Source organism: Aulostomus chinensis, chromosome 4 (genome assembly GCF_037954235.1).
Source record: "Aulostomus chinensis isolate RoL2024-O1b breed Wild chromosome 4, RoL_Achi_v1.0, whole genome shotgun sequence".
In the NCBI taxonomy this organism is placed as follows: Eukaryota; Metazoa; Chordata; class Actinopteri; order Syngnathiformes; family Aulostomidae; genus Aulostomus; species Aulostomus chinensis.
The window spans coordinates 16528397-16551697 of NC_141323.1; the positions used below are offsets into that span (position 1 = coordinate 16528397).

General features: G+C 41.5%; 1 protein-coding gene and 1 long non-coding RNA gene across 3 annotated transcripts in view; one reads left to right on the forward strand and one right to left on the reverse strand.

Annotated features, from left to right (window-relative positions):
- LOC147262846 (uncharacterized) overlaps nucleotides 1-4808 on the reverse strand; it is an 85859-nt gene extending 81051 nt beyond the window's left edge. For both annotated transcript variants that reach the window (XR_015112493.1, XR_015112492.1), the window contains exon 1: nucleotides 4587-4808. This is a non-coding gene — a long non-coding RNA (uncharacterized LOC147262846). The remainder of the gene's footprint in view (nucleotides 1-4586) is intronic.
- Nucleotides 4809-6061: 1253 nt separating this feature from the next.
- On the forward strand, nucleotides 6062-21916 carry nrf1 (nuclear respiratory factor 1). The gene is made up of 12 exons (XM_086202087.1): nucleotides 6062-6844; nucleotides 7933-8045; nucleotides 8188-8332; nucleotides 8908-9022; nucleotides 9137-9263; nucleotides 9874-10014; nucleotides 12926-13084; nucleotides 13879-14094; nucleotides 14169-14267; nucleotides 14409-14566; nucleotides 16783-16904; nucleotides 20236-21916. Exons 1-12 carry the CDS (start codon nucleotides 6808-6810, stop codon nucleotides 20394-20396), a joined length of 1593 nt encoding a protein of 530 aa, XP_086058213.1. The 5' UTR covers nucleotides 6062-6807; the 3' UTR covers nucleotides 20397-21916.
- Nucleotides 21917-23301: the final 1385 nt, after the last annotated feature.

Below are 23301 nucleotides of genomic sequence, written 5' to 3' on the forward strand. Positions count from 1 at the left end.
TGATAAATGAATTTAAACATTTTTGCACAGCCACAAACTGAGTCCAGTCTTCCCACAAATATTGGCAAAAACAATCTTAAGACGACGCTTATCGACAGAAGTTGTCGGTTGGATTTTTTTTCTTAGATATATTGACCCTAGTCCTGGCAAATGACCCGGAGCACATTCTTGAGTAAAACGAGCTCTGCAACAAGCAAAACCAACCTTTGGCCTCATTTAATGTGGATTTATCTTCTCAATTTATTCTTGAATCAGGTCATACCTTACAAGAGCGTAAAGAAGAGGCAACAACAACTTATAATGTCTATTCAGTCGTAGGTGTGAATCCATTTCAGCCGAACAAAACCTGAACTTATATCTCAGCTTAAGTCCTGGGCCTCCTCTTCGCTTTTTGCAGCCATACCTGTTTATGCAGTCAGTCATTTGGTAAAGCAAACTACCACAAGTAAGCACACAGTAGTCCAATAACTCAGATTCTTTGCTCAGCTCCAAATATATTCTGCCTCTAGCACACTATTATGAATTCATTTGGGCAATAATTGAAAGGACAGCATTTTGTCAGTGGTGGTCAACACTGAACCACCACTATTGTGTGCCAAAACATCTTGGTCCAGGTCCACAAAACCTCCAAGAGACTGCAGAGCAAAAAAATAAATAAATAAAAATTTAAAAGTCCACATTGAGCAAAATACTGCGATGTTGTTTTTTTTACACTCAGAAAATATTTTTGCACCTGATCCCCAACATAAACGCCCCAAAGACTTGCAACCCCCACTAGCCCCAGATTGGCTCAAGAATACAGAGCAAATTTGTTCGTGGAGCGTGTCTCAACACATCCACTCTCAAATGTAGTCTAAATTTCACTGCTGTCATTATCTTACGTATGCTTCACATAGGCTACTTCTCATTATTATTTTAGTACTATTTGATGTCTGGGAATCCTGCTCCGAGCTACTAGAAGGAAGTCATCTCTGAATGTTCTCACAGTGAAATATGAATGGATGTGTCACACCATTCAGTGGGCATGACTCTGCAGAGCAGCAACAAAGTTTCAGCAGGAGCTGCATTTTGAGTTAATGTGTAGTATTGCAGTGCCCCCTGCTGACCACAACGAGTACTTCACAGGTTACACGCCGTCTGTTCCTTAAGAGTCCAGGAGCCTACAGGAAAAAGAAAATGCTTGATGGTTTGGGACATTTACTCATCAGTATTCTTTGTTGAAGTGTACGAGGTATTGACCGGAGTAGACAGCTGGTACATGACTGACAGAATGCTGAAGAAGAAGGTTAACATCGAGAATACACCTCAACATTGAGCTGTTAAATCCCAGTACTTATGAACGAACATAGTTGTCTGCTTTAACTTGTACCACAATTGAGATGCCCTTGAGCGAAAGCAGGTATCCAACAACTGCTACATTAGTTACTCTAACATGGCTGTACTCGAGAAACAGAGCATGCACTGAGGAGCAAAAAAGTTTAAACAATGATGAGATTGATTTGACTGGAAAGGTTTTGGAACTGACATTGACTGACAGCCCAAGAGAGTTCCCAAAAATGCAGTAAAACATTACAGAGCAAAATTGCCCACAGAGGGAATTTTGTATTTTCCAAATTGTAGTTTAATCAACAATCTCAATATTTTTCATTATCCTCTAAAGCCCTCAATAAATACTCAATATTACCCCACTGACACATACAACCGCAACCCTATGATGATTCTAATAATGCACATTCATAATATGTTCTTGTTTATATTCATTAGCTGTTGCAATTTGAACCATTTTACACTTGTATGCAAAAAAGGGGGGGGGGCAACAAATATAGATTTAACAAACAGTTTTACATCAAAGCAGGATATAGAACACATACTTTTACCTGTTATTGGTGATACTATTAATTATGGAATTTGGAAGCACTACACTGTATTAGAATGAAGTTACTGAATAGTCCACTGGGACTCAAGGATGAACTGAAAAGATATTGGAGGTCAAAGGCAAATGTCACCCTTCGAATGTGTGTCTCTGGGTATTTCATCAAATTTACCACAGACATTCGCAAGGACACGAGAATGTGTTGAAAAAGACTTTGGAGGGCAAAGGTCACCATGACAAGCAAACTCTGAAGAGGCATAAACTGCAAAACAGTACTTCTAGTTTTTGCATGTAAGAAGGAGAGACCCATAGGAGAGTGACGGAACTGAAACCCAAGTTTTATGTTTGCGATACACTCATTTATACAAGCCCACGTATAATCAAGCCGCAATAGTCATCTGGTTCCCATCTCAGTGGAACATGACACTTTTGAAAGTTCCCATAAAAGAAAAAAAAATGCATATTACCATTGTTTCCATCAAATGGTTGGAGTGGATATTCATGATGGCGTTTCCATCTCTCAATATTGACATAGGTTACATAGGTTAAAACCCCACGTAGGTTAAAAACCACCTCATGCAAGCACAAATTGGTTTTTGGGTTGTTGGGGTTTTTTTTTGCAAAATAGGAGGAATTCTGTCGTTATCATCACAGTTTCTGATGCAATACTTCAAAATGAGCATAAAAACGGGGGGGTTGTAGTTGCTGAATATTCCCCACTACTGAGAAAATTCAATATGAGGTCTGTCACTGTTGCAATACACTGTATGTTCACCTGTACAACTCACCTGAGCTACCCTGCTACGAACATAAAGCGGCTTTAGGAACAGTTTGGAGTCATATGGTCAATTTCCAACAATGTAATTGCTGCTGGTGAACAAGCACAGCAGTATATTTGTGATTCTGCTTGATATACTGCATATCCCCCCCCCCAAAAATTATTTTAAAGCTGCATCTGTGAAGGGCAACAAGTCAAAAGGACAGCAGATTGGTATTATCTTCCAACCACACAACGTTTTCAACTCCATCCCCAACACCTTCCCCACTTCTCTCCTTCCTTCTCCTCATTGTCTCGTCCTCTCTTCCAAAGCTTGTGACGGTCCATACAATTACCTTCAATTATCCTCACTTCCACCTCACCAATTACATCCGTTATTGATTTCAAACCCTCAGGCTGCAGGGCTTATCTATACACGACCACAGACTGTGGATAAAAAAAAAAAAAAAAAAACAGCATAGGACCAAATAATAGGACCTTGGATCATTAACACTCTCTAGCTTTTCACTCCATCTACGTCACACAGCCAACCTTCCCTACACAAAATGTTTTTCTCTGCAGTGCCCTTGAAAAACAACTTATACAAGTGAAAGTTAGGTAACCTCCCAGTAGCTGCTAATAGAGCCAACAGATAAGAATGCTAGTTAGCTATCAAAAAGCTGAATCACCAACAGAGATCCTCAAAACAACGTTCAAAAAAATAAGAACCAAAAGTTTTATTCTTGCAAAGAATTCAACATAGTTTTTACATCAAATTCTATTCATAATATGACCACCATGTAGCACTGAGAGACTAAGATTATGGCATCGTACCTAAAGATATTAAAAGCAATGATATGAAGCGGGGAGTCCTGAAAGTGAGACAGAAAACAAAGTTGAGCTACACTGCATGGAAGCTGTATCACACGGAGTCACTCATGCCTCTCTCCTGCCAAGATTTCTGAATATGATACTCGCTGACATCTAGTGAGAGACAAACATAAGCTGCTGTCACCACGCGCTAATGTAAAACATCCATCATCTTGAATAGATGTTGGGACACCTATGGAGGGCTGCATCAACGATGCTTTCTCCTGTTTCAATAAACTTGAGAACCACAGCTCAGTGTAAGATTTATGATGCTACGCTACCCCCTAGAGGCGTGTTGTATTATTGAGTTGTGCCAGGCTGCTTTGTTGCTATGATATTACAAATTCGAACCAAGTTCCTAACTGTAAATGATTAACAATGGCCAAACGACTTTCTTTTCACATTTTTGACAGCTTTCATTTTACAGGACCATCACAAATCAGACATTATGACCAACCTTAATACCGTTACAATGCCGCAGCGATTTCAGAATAAAATCTGAAATCGTTCACTACAAATAAATTGGTTTACTTTGCCAAACATTCCAAAGTAAACACGTGAATATATTACCTTATGTTTAGTTCTATTTAGAGAATGATAACCATCCAGCAAGGAGGCATGCGCAGCACCACAGTTCCGGTCAAACTATATGGAACACAGCCCGAATTAATGTGAGCATCAATACCTGTGTTTCTCCCCTCCAATGGCACATTAAAGTGCCTGCTGTGGAAACCGCATATACAAGTAATAATAGTGAAGTTGTTCAATTAATAATGAAACTTATATCACAATTTGAGCCATACTGAATGCCATTATTAAATAAATTAACCTCCTCGAATTTCTAAGTTTCCATAAATTGACAATTTAGCCGTTTTTTAGCGAATGCCTCATTGACACCAAAACCCTGCACGTCTAGCCTCTGGTTTTTTGTTTGTTTGTTGTTGTTGTTGTTGTTGTTAACAGCTAGGTCCCAAAAGGCAACGAAAGCTGTGTAAACATTTAATCCGGCTTGTTATAATGTTCAACGAGGCCGTAAATTGTTTATTAGTTTTATTATTTGTCAATAAAATTCAGTAATTAGCTTACCTGCCAGTGCAAAGCGGAGGGCGGCCCTGCTTTGATTGGAACAGCAGGTGCCAGTTTGTTTTGGGCAGCGATTCCGTCAGTGTGCTACAAATGTTACAAATTCCAAATTTAGGGAATGGGAATTTATAAAAGAACTTCCAATATTTTTCTTTTGAGTGTGTATAAATGACGGTGGAGGCGTGTTTCTAAAGAAACACTGAACTTTACACGACTTCCATCTGAAGCTGCTGCTAGTTTGTGCAAGCGTGAAGGGGGCGTGGTTTCCCATGTTCTATGTTGCGTTCAGGGACAATAGGAAATATTCCATAAAGATGTAAAATTAACTATGACGTCTGACGTTGTGGTGGTCCTGCAACATTACGGTAACGGATTTGAGATATGAGAAAAAGGCACCGGCTAACACTAAAGTTGACATTTAACTACACAAAACGTGCTTTAATGTGACAGGTAATCTGTGGAGAACATATCAAACATTTAATGTTGATGTGCACTGGTGTTCAATATTTTAAATTTATTTGTTTGAATATAGGTGCATATTTTACTTATGGATTACATTACACTTGTGTTTATGTAAAATCAATGGAAGTACACTACGACAATTCAAAATTCCACTCCACTCTACTCTATATTTGTGTATCCTAGTGCTTAAGAGAGGTTAGCTGTGGAAGAAGTTTCTTTTCTTCTTTACCAGTAAAGGTCACGTTGAAGAGGAATGCGTTCAAAGTGGAGTAAATACACAAGTAAATATACCTCAACATTGTAGTGGAGTAGAAATACATTCCCCTGCTGCTTATGATGTATATTGAGGTGAGATTCTTTTTTTTTTAAGCACTGGTGCATTTTTTTTTGTGGTCCTGTTTTTACTGTTTTCAATTGTCCAAATAAATTGCAACTAATAGCTAATATTCAGTAGTGTTAAGTATTTTTCACACCCAGATTTCCTGTATACCTTTATGTAGAGCTGCAACAAATAGTACTCATTTCATCTTAAGATTCTACAATATGCATAACATGTACACATATCTTATTTTGAAAATGTTTTTGATACATATCTTTTAAGTGCCACAACCCGAAATGAGTTAAAAATGAGTTAAAACAATGAAACCTATGAACACTGCACTGTATGTATATATATATATATATATATATATATATATATATATATATATATATATATATATATACACACACAGTTTTGACCTGAGTGTTTGAAATTGTAACCAATTGTATGGCAGTGACTAGGAGGAGCACTTGAAGGCACCACTAGTGCAGGTCTCGCTGTGTTGGCTGCTGGCTGGCTCCCCTCTGTCCTCCATTACAGCTCGGCTCCATCCCCGCTGTACGGCGCAGGCCCGAAGTAGCGCAGCCGCTCTGAGGTTAGTGCCCTACCGCGCAATCTCCATCTATTTCAGCCCCGGCGCAGCCGCATCATCGAACCCGGCAGCGTTGGGGTGAAAGATGCAGATTGTTTAGATGTTCACCGGAGCAGAGTATATGAGACTTGTCTGTTTCAGAGAGCGATCTTATTGTTGGCGCCTATGGACAACAAGCGCATATAGAGTAGAACAGCTGTGGAAGGGACGCAGGCCGCTCGGCCTATTCGAGCTCTTTTATTTCAGATTGCGCGGGTTTCGTGCTAACCGCTGCGTTCCGACGAGTAACCTGTCACTGCGTTCTGAATTAACGTAGGATCGGTGTTCTGATATCAGTAATCAGCTCACCTTCTGTGACAGAAGTCAATGTCCTTCTAAATGACACAAGCTACACCGCCAAATGGTTAGCTGGCTAGCTGATTAGCTAAATGTAGGACATTGCTAGCTTAGCTCAGTTGCAAGCCAGCCGGCAAGTCTGCGAACATCACCACTCAGCATCGCTGTAACTTGCGGTTACTTATTCACTGCAGGTGTTTAAGCCTGATAACCAGGTGTTAGGTGTCGTTTTATTCAAATAAAATGATCATGCGTTCATGTTTTGGTTGAGTCGTGCCGCGCTTCGTGATCCTAACAGCAGCAGCAGCAGCTTTGAAGTTAGAGGAGATGTGGGATCCAAACAAACCTGTCAAACTGCACATGATAACGGAATATGGATTCCTCGTATTTTTATTTTTTGTTTGTATTTTTGAGGGTAACATGTTTAGTTGGACTGCTGCCTCAAAGTTACAAGCATGTGTCTGACAGACCTGCTCTGATAAATATTGTCAATTTGAGCACATAACAGGTCCATGTCATGGATATTCAGCTGGACAATAGCACAGAATGGTGAAGCGCACAACTAATAATACTAATAATGTTCACTATTAAGTTACATTTGATCACCAACTATGGGTTTAAATGTAATTTGCCATCGTACATGAATTATTTGAACTGTTTCTAACGTGTTATAGATACATTTTTAATGTCCCAAGTATGAAACAGTAGCAGACAGAAATATTGAATCCACATCTTCCATCTCTTGTTATACTTACAATTGCACACATAATACATGATGATATAAAACATCAGTCCCGTGCTTTGTTTACAGTACTCCCAAATGAAACAGCTGGATGTTGTACTGGGATGCCCTCTAGCGGAGTAACTGTGGAAGTGCATCACAGTCCGATATGCTATAGAAAGAATGGAACAAAAATTGCATTCTCCAATAATATTACTTAACTTTGGTAGTGTAGCACTTCAACACAGGGAATAAAGGGCTTCATAAAAATCAGTATATAAAAACAATCGTTGTATTGTAAATCATTATTGCTTTTGATTTTATTCACTTGGATTGACTGCAAAGCATTTTGTACCTTGTTTTCTAAAATGGGCTTTATAAATAGAATTATTCTGAATAAATTGGTAAAACAAAAATAGAAGCAAACATTAAATAAAAACTATATCTATCTATATATATATATATATATATATATATATATATATATATATATATATATAGATAGATATAGATATATATAGATATATATATATAAGTACCCATCTTTACACTATTAATGGTCACTTTGGACCAGAATATCTGCAAGATATTGTGCAATAATAGAATTTAAAATATGTTAAAAGGTTGCACTTAAGCGCTCAGTTCCAGTGTCTCAAATATTCCATAAACTTGGGGGGGAGGGGTTTGGTCAGGTAAATATACAAAATTCATTCAGTGTTCTATGTATTATTTCTGATTTGGAAAGGGTTTACTTCAGTTTAGATGGAACACATGATTCTGAAGTCACAGGTTATGATTAGCAGGATATTGCATTATTTTTACATATATATGTATATATATTAATTGAATAATCAAAGGGTGAAAGCATTTCCTGCCTACATGTAACACAGCTTTTCTGCTATCCCTCTCACCTCAGTCGTTTGTACCCTGGATTCATCCGTGCAGGCCACGTGGTCCGAAATGGAGGAGCACACGGTTCACCAGACAGAACACATGACGACCATCGAGGCCAGTGCCGTCAGTCAACAGGTCCACCAGTTGCTCTTATATACATAATAGAGTGGAAAGCAGGAAGTATCGAGAAGCAGACGTCATTAACAATCCGTGTTTAATAACTTTGACATTTGATTAAACTACCCGTTTCAATAAAATCAACTTTTACTGTACGTAGGTGCATGTAACCACTTTTACTGAAACATCCATGATGAGTGCTGAGGAAGACTCAACATCTTCACCGGATGACGATCCTTATGATGACACGGACATCCTCAACTCAGCTGGCACTGATGAGGTCACTGCCCACCTGGCTGCCGCAGGTGAGGCTCACCAAAGACCAAAGTTATTTGTCTGTTATTATTTACCATTTCATCCACAGCGCCTGAGGAGAAATGTGTGTAATGTTTTTAACTGGACAGCAGGCGGTGCTGTTGGATTATTTTGGATAGTTGATGATCATTTTTGCTCTGACAAAATATGAAATGGTACCAGATTGCCAGAATTACAACTTACGTCCATGTTGAAACGTTCCTATTTTTTAAAAACACATATATGTAAATTTAATCGAGAGAAGAGAAATTACAACCTTTGAGGGGGTGTGTGTGCGTGTGTGCGTGTGTGTGTGTGTGTGTGTATGAGCGTTTAGGATGATTGTTCAATAAAACAAACATATAAAATAATGTTTTATATGTTTGTTTTATTGAACTGAGGTGACAACAATCATCCTAAACGCTCATATACACACACACAACCTTTGAGGGTGTGTGTGTGTATATGAGCGTTTAGGATGATTGTTGTCACCTCAGTTCAATAAAACAAACATATAAAATAATGTTTTATGGAATATGTCACTTACAATCTAGTCTGTTTTTCTTCTCTCTCTTTTTCCTCTCAGGGCCAGTAGGCATGGCTGCAGCCGCTGCCGTGGCGACCGGCAAGAAAAGAAAGAGGCCTCATATCTTTGAATCCAATCCGTCTATCCGCAAGAGGCAGCAGACACGCCTGCTGAGGTGAGCTTGAAACACGCAGGAACCAAGCGCTCCCCGCGAGAGATGAACTGACCTCCAGCGGCTGGACTGAGTTTTTGTACATGTCATAAAGTTAAAGCTGATGTATTTTGACAGGAAACTGCGTGCCACCCTGGATGAGTACACTACCAGAGTAGGACAGCAGGCCATAGTGTTGTGTATTTCACCCTCCAAACCAAACCCAGTGTTTAAGGTGTTCGGCGCTGCTCCTCTAGAGAATGTGGTGAGTGTGTTCAGCAGAATACATGAAGAATCTAAACAGTCATAACTGATGTTAACCCTATATATACATATATACCCGTGACATTTCTGAAAGGTGTGTTTTTGCTCAATTTTCATTCTAATTCGGTATTTTTCGTAATTCTAAAGTACTGAAGAATCAGAAGAAGAGAATTATTCAATAGTGATTCAGTTATTTTAAATTTTCAAACAAACTAATCCAGTTTTAAGATTAAAAATAGGAAAACAAAGATAACCGAATGAGATCTGCACATCAAATAGCACCCGTAAAAAAGAAATACCAGGAGCATTCAACCGAACACTAAAACATGTTAATTCTTGTTCATAATCAATCCGTAATATTGAAAAAAACGGATACAATTTCCAGAGGTTATTGGGGGAAATAAAAGTACATTTATTTCAGTTTCACTAGTAAGTAAATCAGCAGATTTTTGGAGCTTGGTTGTTATTCATCATCTGCAAAGCTGTGCAGTAAATAAAAGTTATTTTAATCTGTCGATATGATAGGAAACTTACCACATTGTTGTCAAAGTTTAGCGTGTAATATCTTTCGCAGTGAACTGAAACAATGCGGTATCTTTCTTCCCCTCCAGGTGAGGAAGTATAAGGGTATGATGCTAGAGGACCTGGAGAACGCCCTGGCTGAACACGCCCCTGCTGGTGGAGAACTGGCCTCGGAGCTGCCCCCCCTCACCATAGATGGCATCCCTGTGTCTGTAGACAAGATGACCCAGGTGAGGTTTGACTCTGGACTCTTACTCTGCTTGTTGTTTGGGATCTGATGACCAGAAATTGGAATTGCGTGTCGCCAGCAGAGGGCAGTGGCTGGTCACAAATCAAATGTCTAATGGGAGTAAGAGCTTAGCTAGCTATGTGTATCAAGGTCAGTCATTTTTAGCTTTTTTTTTTTTTTTTCTGTTTCTGACTCTGTCATTTGATTAGTTTCATCTTATTGCTGTGCTAAACAAGCTTACCCTCCTGTCTTTGCCAGGCAGCACAGTGAGATGAACCGCAGACTAGCCTGACTCTGCTCGCCCTCTACTTACAATATTAGCACCATTGGCAAACTCAGTCCTTTCACCCGAGGGAACCCGGCTTGTTTACTCTGCGTTCCCAGAGCTGCTGACGTATTCTCTGGATCATCGTCAGAGTAGCCAGCATTACAGTGGCCCCCAGAGACTGTCCTCAACCCCGGGAGCTCGCTAGCCAATCCCAGGGCCAGATGAGTCCTACGAGGGCAGGTGTTAGTCGGTTGCTTGTTTTTCTGGAAGTTGAAGGATGAGATTATCATGAGTAACCTGTTGCCTCACTCAGCTGGGCGGGAAGGTTTGGTGTTTTAGAGATATGTGTGTGTGTGTGTGTGATGGAGACAGGATGTTGTCCAGTCCCTCAGGAAAACTAGGAAATAGCAGGTTGTGTTGAAGGGGCTAAGCTTATTCTGGGCATGTATATGCTACCCAGACATCTGCGGAGGGTTTTGTGTAGCTGCAGCAATCTTATTTAGCGACACAGGCTCTACATGATATACGAAGTATCTGTAGCAGGTGATCCCGGGTCTAGCTTGAGCTCATAATTACCCCCTCGCCTTGTTAGGTCCAGGGACCCGGCAACATAGCCGCCTTCCTAAATGCTGATTGGACCATTGCTTGGAGGATTACAACCGAGTTGGGGGGTGGGGGGGGGGATGGAGTGGTGCGAGGGAGAGGACAACATGCCACTTAACTCACTAGCCACTGTAATTAGGCCATCTGGCCTCACACACATGCGTCCACATACATCCACTCATGGAGCAGCTACAGGTGGAAATGCAGGCATCTTTTTTTGCAAATAAGTCCCTTTTTCTGGGGCTTATCCCCACTGCGGGCCAAGTGTTGACCGAAGCGCCTCTTCTACCGGAGCATCTGAATGCAATGAATTTCCAGGACTGTCAGTTTTCTTCTATGTGGTCTTACCGCTATGTTGGATTCACTGTGTAGGTGGTTTGAGAGTCAGAAAAGGGGGCTGGGGGGGGGATTTATTTCTCCCGGAACCAAATTTAGCCCGTGATGTCAAGGCAGACAGACGCTGCAGCGCCTCATTGTGCAATATAATCCCTCGGTGATGCTTGCATATTACCAGGACACTGAGGACATTGGCACTAAACCGCACCCCAGCCTGGCAGTGTTTGTGTGTGTGTGTGTGTGTATTCTGGAAGTGATGATGCGATGGTGACCAGATACGCATGCTACTCACTGCTAGCCTGATGTGTCTGTGCTCATTTGAAAGAATGGTAGATGGGCGATATCAAGCATGTCAGACTGGATTGGGAACAATAACGATTTCATTTCCCTTATTTGGCCCCAACAACTCTGCGAGGCACAGGAAAACAAACTGAAAAGATCTTGGTGGTCAAAGGTCACGGCCACCTTATATGATATCTGTCTCATCCTCCTCTCAGATCTTGTGACAATTAATTAAAAGTCACTTAATCAACGTGATTTTTTTTCCAGAACGCCTCGCTGGAATTTCTTTAAATTTGGCACAGATGTCCACTGGGATTTGTGGATGTAGTAAAAAGATTTAGTTGGTCAAAGATTAAGGTCACCCGTCACCGCATGCACACGCATTATCTGTCCCATTCTCATCAACACAGTGTCACTTGGTGTGAACCTCTTCACATTTGGCACAAGCGTCCGCTGGGATTCACAGAAAAACTGCAAATATTTATGCAGTCAGAGTTCAAAGTCGTCTCATATTAACACGATACTTCACGGGAATTCCTTGAATTTGGGACAAGAATCCACTTGGGCTACAGAATGAACAGGAAAGATTTTTGTGGTCAAAGGTCAGCCTAACAGTCTTACATCGCGGAGTAAGCAGTGTGGTATTTCTAGATTTGTAGACGAATTTTCTATTCGGATAAAACAATATACACTTAAGTTCTTCAAAAGAGAGCTAAATATCAGAGTTTGGTCGGCGCAAAATGCACATCGAGCCAAAATTTAGTCATTGCATCGGCCATGTGTAGAAAGCAGGAGTGAACACGGGAAGAATTAGTGTACGAGTTATGAAAAATAAGCATCACAGATTTTTTGTAATCGTCTTTACAGACAAACAACATAACCCCCTGGGTGGAGGTCATAATGAACCCTACCCATGCAATAAAAACATGTGCAGTGATGATACTATGTGAGTGCTCTGTCTCTTTACTCCCCTGCAAAGCAATCAACTCATAATTATGTAGCTGCTTTTTGTTGTTGTTGTTGTCTAACGACCTCCATTAAAGACGTTTGGCTCCCTTACTTTATTGGACTTTCAAATATAGTGGACAAATACTCAATTATTCAATAAACAATACTATATTGACTCTTGTTCAAGTGTACCAGAGCCTTTACTGGGACACTGCTGAGCATTGTTGGATCCCCCTCAACGTTCCCCCGGTGTCTGTCTGACACGTCAGGCTGGAGCCGTTCTTATAGATCGGCCCCAGTCTCCTTTTAGAAAGCCTGTTTCTATTTGCAGGCCTTGACCACCACCTCAGCGCCCCTGGCAGCAGGTACTCGATCAATACACACCTCCTGCTGCCTGCTCAAGGGCGTGTACACGAGCGCGTGTGTGTGTGTGTGTGTGTGTGTGTTTTCTAATCATATGTCCTCTGTTTTTTAGGCCCAGCTGCGAGCGTTCATCCCAGAGATGCTGAAGTACTCCACGGGAAGAGGGAAGCCTGGCTGGGGTAAAGAAAGCTGTAAGCCGGTGTGGTGGCCTGAAGACATCCCCTGGGCTAATGTCCGCAGCGACGTCCGCACAGAGGAGCAGAAACAGAGGGTGAGAGAGAGAAATACTGATGTAATCATCTGTTACTTGATCCCTGCCCTTCCTGTCCTGGTAGGAAGAAATCAGATGTGAGGATCCTCCTCAGATTCATTGATGATGAATATGATAGGCGCTTATTTGAATTCAGAATCTTTTAAATCCTAATTTGTGGTGGTTTTTTTTTTTTTTTCCTTTGGTTGTTACAGAGATGAAACATTTTATGTGTGAGCTTTAAGAGTGCTGATAGAAAAATCACTGCTTTTACTGCCAAAATGCTAAGTTATAAACCTCATGGATCGAAATTTATATTAACTTTACACTTAAAGGAACATGCTAACTCTTGAGGAAATATGCTTGTTTGCCATCCTCCCCAGAGCCAATGAAGTAATTAGATACCCATCGTTTCTCTGTGCAGAGCTAGCTTAGCACAATGAATGGTATTGAAATTGCTGTGTAGCGTACCTCTGTTTTACCTGTTATGTATCTGTTTCTAAAATCACAGTATCTCATAATTTTACCCCTTGTTCTCAGACGGTTTTTGGCTACTTTGGATGGAGCTAAGCTGCAAAACACATCTGCTACCATTCACTATGCTAAGCTACCTTGCAGTTAGCAGGTGTCTGTGGGTCTCTCCCTAACGCACACATAAAGGAAAGGATGGTATCCGTTTTCTCGTCCGGAGGATTGACACTAGGCATGTTTCCGGAAAAAAAAGCCGGTGTGTTCCTTTAAAAGTGGAAGAAAAAGCTCAGTGTTTATGTTGAAACTAATCTGTCATGTGGTCTGCTCCTCCTCCTCTTCCTCAGGTGTCTTGGACGCAGGCATTGCGAACCATAGTGAAGAACTGCTATAAGCAACATGGCCGAGAAGATTTGTTGTACGCTTTCGAAGACCAGCAGGTAACCACGGCAACCACCACACAGCATCACTTGGCGACCGCGCAGAGCATCACACACCTTGTGCCCTCTCAAACGGTGGTACAGACCATCAACAACCCTGACGGGACAGTCTCGCTCATCCAGGTACGCCCGTCGAATCAGAATCTCGTCCAGGTTGCGATGGTACAGCGTGCTCAACATCCAGTGAATTTTCTCAGGTTGGCACGGGACACACAGTCGCCACCCTGGCAGATGCCTCGGAGCTTCCGGGTGTGACGGTGGCGCAAGTGAACTACTCCACTGTGACTGACGGAGAGGTAACCACACCTCCTTAAATGCTGTTGTACAATGCGCCCTTAAAGGGAACTGTCTGTTCAGTCCCACGTAAACTTTTTTTTTTTTTTTTTTTTTTTTACATCTTTACTACCTCTGCATGAATCTGTATCCTGCCTCTGTAGGTGGAGCAGAATTGGGCCACCCTCCAGGGAGGGGAGATGACCATCCAAACCACCCAGGCCTCCGAGGCCACGCAGGCGGTAGCTTCATTGGCTGAAGCCGCTGTCGCTGCCAGTCAGGAGATTCAGCCTGGAGCTACTGTCACAATGGCTCTCAACAGGTGAGAGGATGTTGTTCTTGCAGTGACGGAGACTCAACACAACTGGTCAGCGCTGGGTCGGGAATCTTGACAGACTGCATGTCTTAGCTGTGACAGAGGGATCAAGTCTGTATGCATAAACATGCACAGGAAGCTACTGTACATGGCAAATACAATATCATGCTTTTGACAGGACATAGTAAACCCATCAAGGTATATAAGAGATATTTAAGTTTTTGTCAAAATTGGTAAACAATTGTGGCTGCTACAGGAATTTTAGCAACACCAACCAAAGACGATGGGGACCGGCTAGGCGGATTCACAATGTGACATGAGTGATTGCGGTTACAAGGATGAAAACATAGTATCCCTGAAACACATTTTGACAGATGCAAAAAAAATAATTCATGTGGCAGGAAGTTTTGCCATAGGATGCTTATATTATTATTTATTTTGTTTAAAAACATATTTTCAGTTCTCCCTGTGCCAGAGAAGTAGATAGATACCCTTCTCTCCTTTGTTGAGCTTAGACTAGTTAGCTTAGCACAATGATTGGTAGTAGATGGGGTGTGTTAGCAACCCCCAGGTGCTGTTTTGCATCCATGGCAAGCGTAGGTCACGTTTCCTGGTTTTCGTGGCAGAAGTTGAGGAGCCCCTGCGAACTTTTTCACCGTCGAAATTCTCAAAGTTCTCGAGCTGTTGGCGGCAGAACCAGTCGACACTTCAGAATATCAGAGGTGTCCATATTCAGAGAGGCAGGCAGCTCTGTGAGCAACTGTCAGGGCAGGTCACCGTGGACCCCCAGAGACCAGCACCAGCTACCTCTCAGCTTGATTCAGCATTTAATTAATTAGCACAATGCTTTTATAGCGAGAGCGTGAAAGGTGCGAAGCCATTAAATTGTTTGTTAGCCACATGCTTCCAACAGCTCAGTGTGATTTTGCTTATTAAAGAGCACTCGTACAGGTGTTGAATGTGGAAATACTTAGTAGATTTAAAGTAAATCAACTGACCTGTAATTATATATTTAGGAAAAAGGAAGGATTTTTCGTCTCATCAACATCATCATCATCATCACAGCTGTAGATCTTGCATTAGAAGCTGCTCGGCTCAGTTGTTGTTGGTGCGACGTTTTCCAGGAGGGAAATCAGACACACACATCTATTCATTTGGGATCTAGAACAGGATCTCGACCTACATGACGAGGCTGAGCGACTTGTATGTCGGATCCCGCGAGTCGATTGAAGCTAAATCCTGTAGCTCTTCAGTTCGACACTTTTCTTTTACCTTTAATTCCTCTACGATTCAGTTCTGCAAAAGTCCTTTAACTTGCAGAATACGTCGACCCGACTGAGATGCTGACATGTTAGCTGCTTTTCTACTTCACTAGTGTCAAGGTAATAATTTCACATGTGTATGGGTATGTCCCAGTGGGGCTTGTTACCTGCACCCACCTGAGTCCCCCACCCCCCACCCTCCTCCCCTTCCTGCTGTTTACCTGTGCTCAGCTACACAGGGATCTCTGCTCCACAGGCTCTGGAACATTTTGTCTCTGTTTTCCGACTCTCTTTACTGCGATGTCGACATAACGGGACAGCATTTTATACGCACGAATACAATAAAGTTGTTCAAATCATTTTCTTTGGCAGCGGTTTTGCCGACAAAAACGATCTCGCAGCTACGAGAACTGCATTTCATTTCCTGTGTCTCAGCTCCTCCTCTTTATCCGTCCATCTGCATTTCCATCTCAGATGTGATTATCAGCCGGGTCGTGAACAGCTCCATTAGTTCATAACGAAGCTGGTGTGTGTAATAGGCTCGCGATAATTCCTCTGGATAGATCTGGTTTATAAAACTGCTTTGTTAGATCTGCAGCACCTGGCCTTCAGGGGGAGATGGGACAGATTCTCCATAAGTCCAGACTAGAAAATCCTCTTACAGCTCATACACTCCTACCTCTTCACCCCACATCTTTCTAGTAACCCCTGCCTCTGTGAAGTGTGTGTGTGTTTGTGTGTGTGTTTGCAAGGTATTCCTCATGTGGTGGGGGCAGAATTCTGCTTACAGTCACTTTGTGTTATAGCTCTGTACCCCAAATTGTTTGTTTCTAAATATTGCATCCTTTTCATCTACACATTCATTATAAAATATGTGCACAGAAAAGGTGTTTTCCATATTGCACATTGTGTCTGACGTGTGTGTGTGTGTGTGTGTGCGTGTGTGCGCGCATGTTGCAGTGAGGCAGCAGCCCATGCCGTGGCAACGTTGGCAGAGGCAACTTTACAAGGAGGCGGGCAAATAGTCCTGGCAGAGACGGCAGCTGCTGTCGGGGCGCTGGCAGGGGTTCAAGACGCCACAGGTACATAATCATTGTACATTTTAGCATTTTTAGCACTCAGTTTTATCTTCACTAATGTTTAGTACAACTACCGCTTTTATTAGAAATTACTGCACTGGGTTATAGTTTAATTTCATTTTGTTGCATTTGATATCCAGCCGTTCGTTATCAGGTACAAAAGCTATCAGATGGCATCCAAAAGAGCTTCACATTGGGCGTCAAAGTGAACAGTTTAACAATCGAATTGGGAATTTTACCCAATTGAAGCTTTTCCGATAAGAGTATGGCAGTTTATCCTTCCACTTATTCTGCCTCATTCATAAAATGTTCCTTAGGCTGTTATCTACACTTGTTTAGCTGACAAAACGTATTTTTAAGTGTTATTTGTAAGATTTCCTGTGTGTTTCTGCCATCTTCACAACCATCAATCCGACTTTGAGAGAGATTGTTTTGGACACTTTAGGAAATGTTGTATTTTAAAACCCCTTCTAGACTTTATAACTCCTTTTTTGACATATTCCATTCCATTTTAGTCATCTTAAAAAAAAAAAACCAAACAAACAGTTAGGATACCGATATAAGTGTGTGTCGACCAGCCAATGGCATTTCTAATTAGTGTAACTAAGTTTAAGCTTCCCTCTAGTAGCCCTGACTGCGGTGAGGCCCCTGAGCTCTAATCTACTGCGTGCTGATGTGACAGATGGTGTGTTTTTGTGTCCATCTTGGAGCAATAGTCCCTTCTTTTAATGATACATTAGCTCCAGTGACCCTGTCGTCAACCTGTGTGTGTGTGTGTGTGTGTGTGTGTGTGTTTGCTGTAACAATTTGAACAGAGCATCCTCAAAGTGGAACGTAAAGAGACCAAAATCCCATCCAATATGGTATCGATTGGTAAACATGTAGCTTTTTCTGTATGAATTATAATATCAGATGAAATTTAGAATATTGTCCAGCCTGTCTTGGTCGCACCAGCTTTCTAATAGGAGTACACTTCAACACACACTGATCACTGGAAAGTGTCTTATTGGATTGCTCAGGTTCAAAAGTGGTTGTTACTTGTCGTGGGACCAGCAATTTGATGCTGTTTGATTTCAGTCTTTGAATTATTCTGACTGAGCAATAATTAACTTTTCATTCTTTTACTACATTGAGAACTCAGTGCTAACCAATATAACGATCAATGTCAGTACGCAGCTCTGTATGTGTCCTGTCGATCGTGTTCTTCTTTGGGATTTCTTCTAATCACTGCCGTCCTGCGGTGATTACATTACACACATGCACACACATGCACACTCGCACACACTCACACAAAGAGCACTAGTCCAGGGGCATGAGCAGGTCCCTCAGGGGCCCTCCTAAAGAGCTTTGATCCACTCCATTATCAGTCCATGTCTAATCACTGAGCCAGCTGTCGGCACACAATCCGCAGGTTCTCATGCTCGTCTATGTCGATGCACATATGAATACATGCTAGTGTTGTATACATGGTCATATACTTGAACCCCCACACACACACACACACACACATCAAACCATTACACATTTCTTTCTCGCTACTTTTCTTCAAAATAAACAGCCTGATGCTTTATCAGTCTTCTAGTTGTAGGATAAAGGCCTGGACAAATAAAGCATACAGCGTGTTAAGATAAGTCAAAATTCAAGAATAGCCATAAATCAAATGAGATTTAATGTCATCCCTAAAAAGCACATGTACAACAACATTAGCGGCAAGTGTAAGGGCAGTACAGTATGACATTGAATGATTCAAGAATAATGTGAAAATGTAAAAGACAATAAGACGGAATAGAGAAGTGCAACACCCCCCCCCCCCCCCAATCAGAGCGCTTTCAGTTTCAATATGTCGGTACATTGCAAAAAGTACAGAGAAGTACTGAAACAGTCCTACTTTAGCATGCTAACTAGCATGTTTTCAGACGCTGCGTATATATTCAATTTAAATTGAAGCCAAAATCAGCAGCCTTTGTCGTTTGAACTCGTCTAAAATGTAAGGAGCCATTTGGCTGCAAAGGCTCACTCCAAACACTAATGGAGCTGCCAAAGCCAGTCCTTCTCCCAACTATTGACCTTAGCTAATCAACGTAGTGCTACACAGGAGTGGAGAATGCCGTTTGAAGTGGTCAGACACGGCTGATTGGTTTGTGTGGCGACCCTTCGGGCATGCAGACACACATACACGCACACGACCCTTAATGTCTTAGTGACAAGTGGCCAAGTGGACGCAATTTACTCACTAGCTGTCTGTACGTCACCGCGCCAGGCCGGTGCCCCCGTCCCTTAAGCCCTCCTCTCTATTCACCGCCAGCACAATTACCTGCATCAGTACAACTTAACCCTGTCACAAATCAGCGGCGAGTGGGCTTAGCAGGAGGACCGGCAATTCACTGAGGGGCCCTTCTTTCATTTATTGGACAAAATTAAATTATTTTGTTGGTACTCATACATTTAAATGCAACCGCCATCGTTTTAGTAGTGTTTGAAAGGATCTGTGTGTTTGGCGCGTCTTAGCTCACGGCAGTGGGAGCGGGAATGAGCTGCTGCCACCCCCCTCACTGACCTTCTTGCCTGCTTGTGACACTGACAGCTTGTAGGGTGGGGCAGGAGCCCGCGTGACTGCAGCAGTAATCCCTCCAGGCACACACACCCACACACACACACACACACACACACACACACACACACAGCTGGGCATGGGGGAAGCAAGCTAAGGACGTCAATCGGACCATTGTTCAGTAATGCTGTCTCTGGAACATGGCCGCCTCCTGTCACAGACTACCTGGTCTTGACCGCCTCAAAAGCCCTGTGAGCTCTCAGGACAAGATCACCTCGGGCCAAAGGCTGAACCAGCAGTCTGTTAGTGTTGGTCCTGCAAATAATGATTATTTTATCTTGACTTCTCATTTTATTAAGCCATCAAATAAATGTAGCTCCATCAACTATACCCCCCAGAGAAACAAATGGAAATTTTGGCGGACAAGACTCAGGCTGGGACTCTCATGAAACCTGAAATTTGGAAAAAAAAGTCTCACCACGTAAAGTTTGATTTATGGGAAAATATCAAAGCACAGTCTTCATAGTACCTCATCACCAAGTTCTTGAGGTGTTTCTGACCAAATTTGAGATGGATCTGGTTGACGAAATATTCCGTAGAGTGAGAAAAACTGTAATTTCCTGCTGCCACCAGGTGGCACTACAACTAATTTGCCTCAATATGTAATTACTTCATCCTTGGCCCATATTAAACCCCTCCCCCAAATTTGCTGAAAATCAACTCCCATAGTTCTTGACAACCCAGAACTCTTAGACTAAATCCAGAACATCATCTTTTCCCCAGGTCTCGTCCAGATCCCGGTCAGCATGTACCAGACTGTAGTGACCAGCCTCGCCCAGGGTAACAGACCTGTCCAGGTTGCCATGGCGCCTGTTGCCACACGTATAGACAACACTGTCACACTGGACGGCCAGGCGGTTGAGGTAGTGACCCTGGAGCAGTGACTCCTCAGACCCTGGAAGGAGTTTAAGACCTCTTGAACTCTCCTTTATCCTACTGTTTTCCAAGAAATCATGCTGTGTAATGTCAAATATATTTTTAAATGTACATCTGCAGGGGAAGTACAAGTGAGTTATAAATGCATCATTCTGTTTACTATGTAAAGAATCAATTTGTGTACCCCCCCCCAGTGTAGCTTCATGTGTGTCAGGGTTGTTTTTTGTTCTAGCTCAAGTATTTATTTCTTTACCATTAAGATGAACCAAAAAGCGCGGAAGGAAAGCCACCACCGTTTCACACGGTGTGTAACTCTCTCACTGTTGTTGGAATTTTGTTGTCATGTGTTGTTGGTTTTTTTGTTTTTTTGTGTGTGAGTATGTGTTTGTTTCTTTTTTTTTCTTTTTTCTTTTTTTTGTTGTTGTTTTTTTTAGGTGCCCTAGTCAATAATCACTCCTGTCTCTTGTGGCTTCACTCTATTCACATTAGCATGTAGCTCATTAGCCGTTTGCACTCCCATTAGATGATGAAGTATAAATTAGCGTGCCGTCATGTGCTCGTTCCTGTGCTGTCTCACTCCAGTCCGTGCACATGCCAAAATTTGAGAAGACTCAGGATATACATCTACATATATATATAATTACTTCTTTTTTTTTTTCACTGCTGGATTGATGAACTAAAACTTCCAAAAGCAATTTTGTCGACTACATCTTTTTACTGCCGGTGCATGAACAGGAGCGTCGCCTCGTTTTACTGTTAATATTTTCAACTCCTTTCCATGTCACTTAAGACTACTTGATGGTCCTTGTCATTTTGGGTTTTTGGTTTTTGTTTTTAATTGTTGTGGCTGGAAGTCGGTTGGACAGGAGCTCCGCAGTACTGCTACATCTTTCAACAGCTAACGGCTCAATTTTTTTTTTTTTTTTTTTTTGATGCAGTTGATTCGAATCTCTTCAAAAAGTGTGTATTTAAAAATTTCAATAAAATGGCTGCTGTTCACCATTCATACTCTCCCGTCCTCTTTTGACAAATTGTGGGGTTTTTTTTCCGCATCAATAGATACAAGAAATTTAAAAATCGGTCAATGTTTTGGTACTGAAGTTGCAATAAATCATGTTTTGTAATGTGACAGGGGTCTAAATTATCTATAATTTGTCTGTGCATATGTTTATTACATGTATAAAGGGGATCCCTCCCTCCTCTGATGCTTGAATTTGTCTTTTTTTTTTTAATTAAAGGAGTTTTTCCTTCATTTTCTTCCTTGTACAGATTGTAAAGCCCCTTGTGGAAAACTGATGTGTGATATTTGGCTAAATAAAATTTCCATGTCTTTATACCTCATTTAGGCTTTTTTTTTTTTTTTGGTAAAATATATTGTACATTCACGATGTATAAGTATCAGCCCACATCCTTAGAGTGATCCTCTAATATGACAAATATACATATTTAGTCCTTCTCTTCGCAATCCAAAATTCTTCCAAAAAAGTAACTTACCATTAAAAAACAAAGATACACATTTAAGAATCAGGAACCACTGTTTTATCTATTTATTTTTTTCGAATGACAACACATCATCACGTAGTTGAACAGTTTTAATTATTTTTGATGCATCGCAGTAGAAAAAAAAAAAAGGCACTTATGGCTTAATTCCATTTATTTGCATCACATTCAGGATCTTTTTATCCTACCCGTTTGCTTGCCATTTCCACCGCGTGATTATAACCCTACCATGCTGCGAGTCAAATTCATTTTTAAATTGTAATAATTATTGGTCCCAGAAAAGGGGGACATTTCTGCTGTGAGCAGCAAAAGGGAAAGCAAAGAAAAAGCATTTAAAACACTACAAAAGAAAGTAAATATGCGATATACAGTAAATATAAGGAGATGTACAAAAAAATATATGGAGTGATGATAATGATAATTTAATCGTTGTCCTAAAGGACCAATGTAGGACTTAAACTCATGCTATCCAGCCCTAGAAAGTGGCATGAAACTATGGAAATGGTGTAAAACGGCAAAAGAAATATACGGCATCTTTATATTAAAACTCGTTCACCTGTTTTCCTCAACTTCCCGGATGCCACTTGGCCCCTTATTTGCCACCAACCTCTCTAACCTCCACGCTCTCCTCTACAGCTCCCCCCACCTTTCCTATCGTGACAGATAGGACCATGATTACATCATAAGCTGCCCGAACCTCCTCGGCTTTAAAGCCTGGGATTTGCTAGCAGGGACCTTCTGTTGCAGAGTAGAACAGAGAGAGAGAGAGAGAGAGAGAGAGAAGCGTTCAGGCCTTAATCTATCAGGCATCAGTGTACATCCCGCTTCCTCCAGATTAAAATTGAACCATTCACACAGATGAAAAGATCCCATTTTCCTTCTTCTTTTATGTGTTCCTCTCCCTTTTAGTTTAGAATGGATCCCTCGTGAGCTGGAGAACGGTCAAGAACGCAGAGTGGCCGTAGAAAAAAGTTTTTTTTATAAAGTCCTTGTGAGGTTGTGGCACGCATGTCTGTCAAACCGCAGATTATGGAGGCCTTATTAGCATGCTTTCTTGGAAAAAGGCCTCATGCAACCTAAGGCTGTCCCTCCTCCAAGTCTGTCTCTCTCTCTCTCTCCCTCTCTCTTTGCACCCTCCATCCACTTAGGTAGACTGAAGACATCATGATGCATTGTTGAAGCTGACTCATCTGACTTACAACATGGTTAAATTAAAAATGGGGGGGAGAGAGCGAGAGAGAGAGAGAGAGAGCGTCTTCTCCAAACATTCATCATAAAACCTTCAGCTTCACGATGAAAAGCATTGACGTTTAAAATGGCTTTGGTAACAACTTTTCTCATTCCTCACTAAGAAAATGAACAAAACACATATATTTCCAGAGATTACATGAAATTAGAAAACATACAGCACAT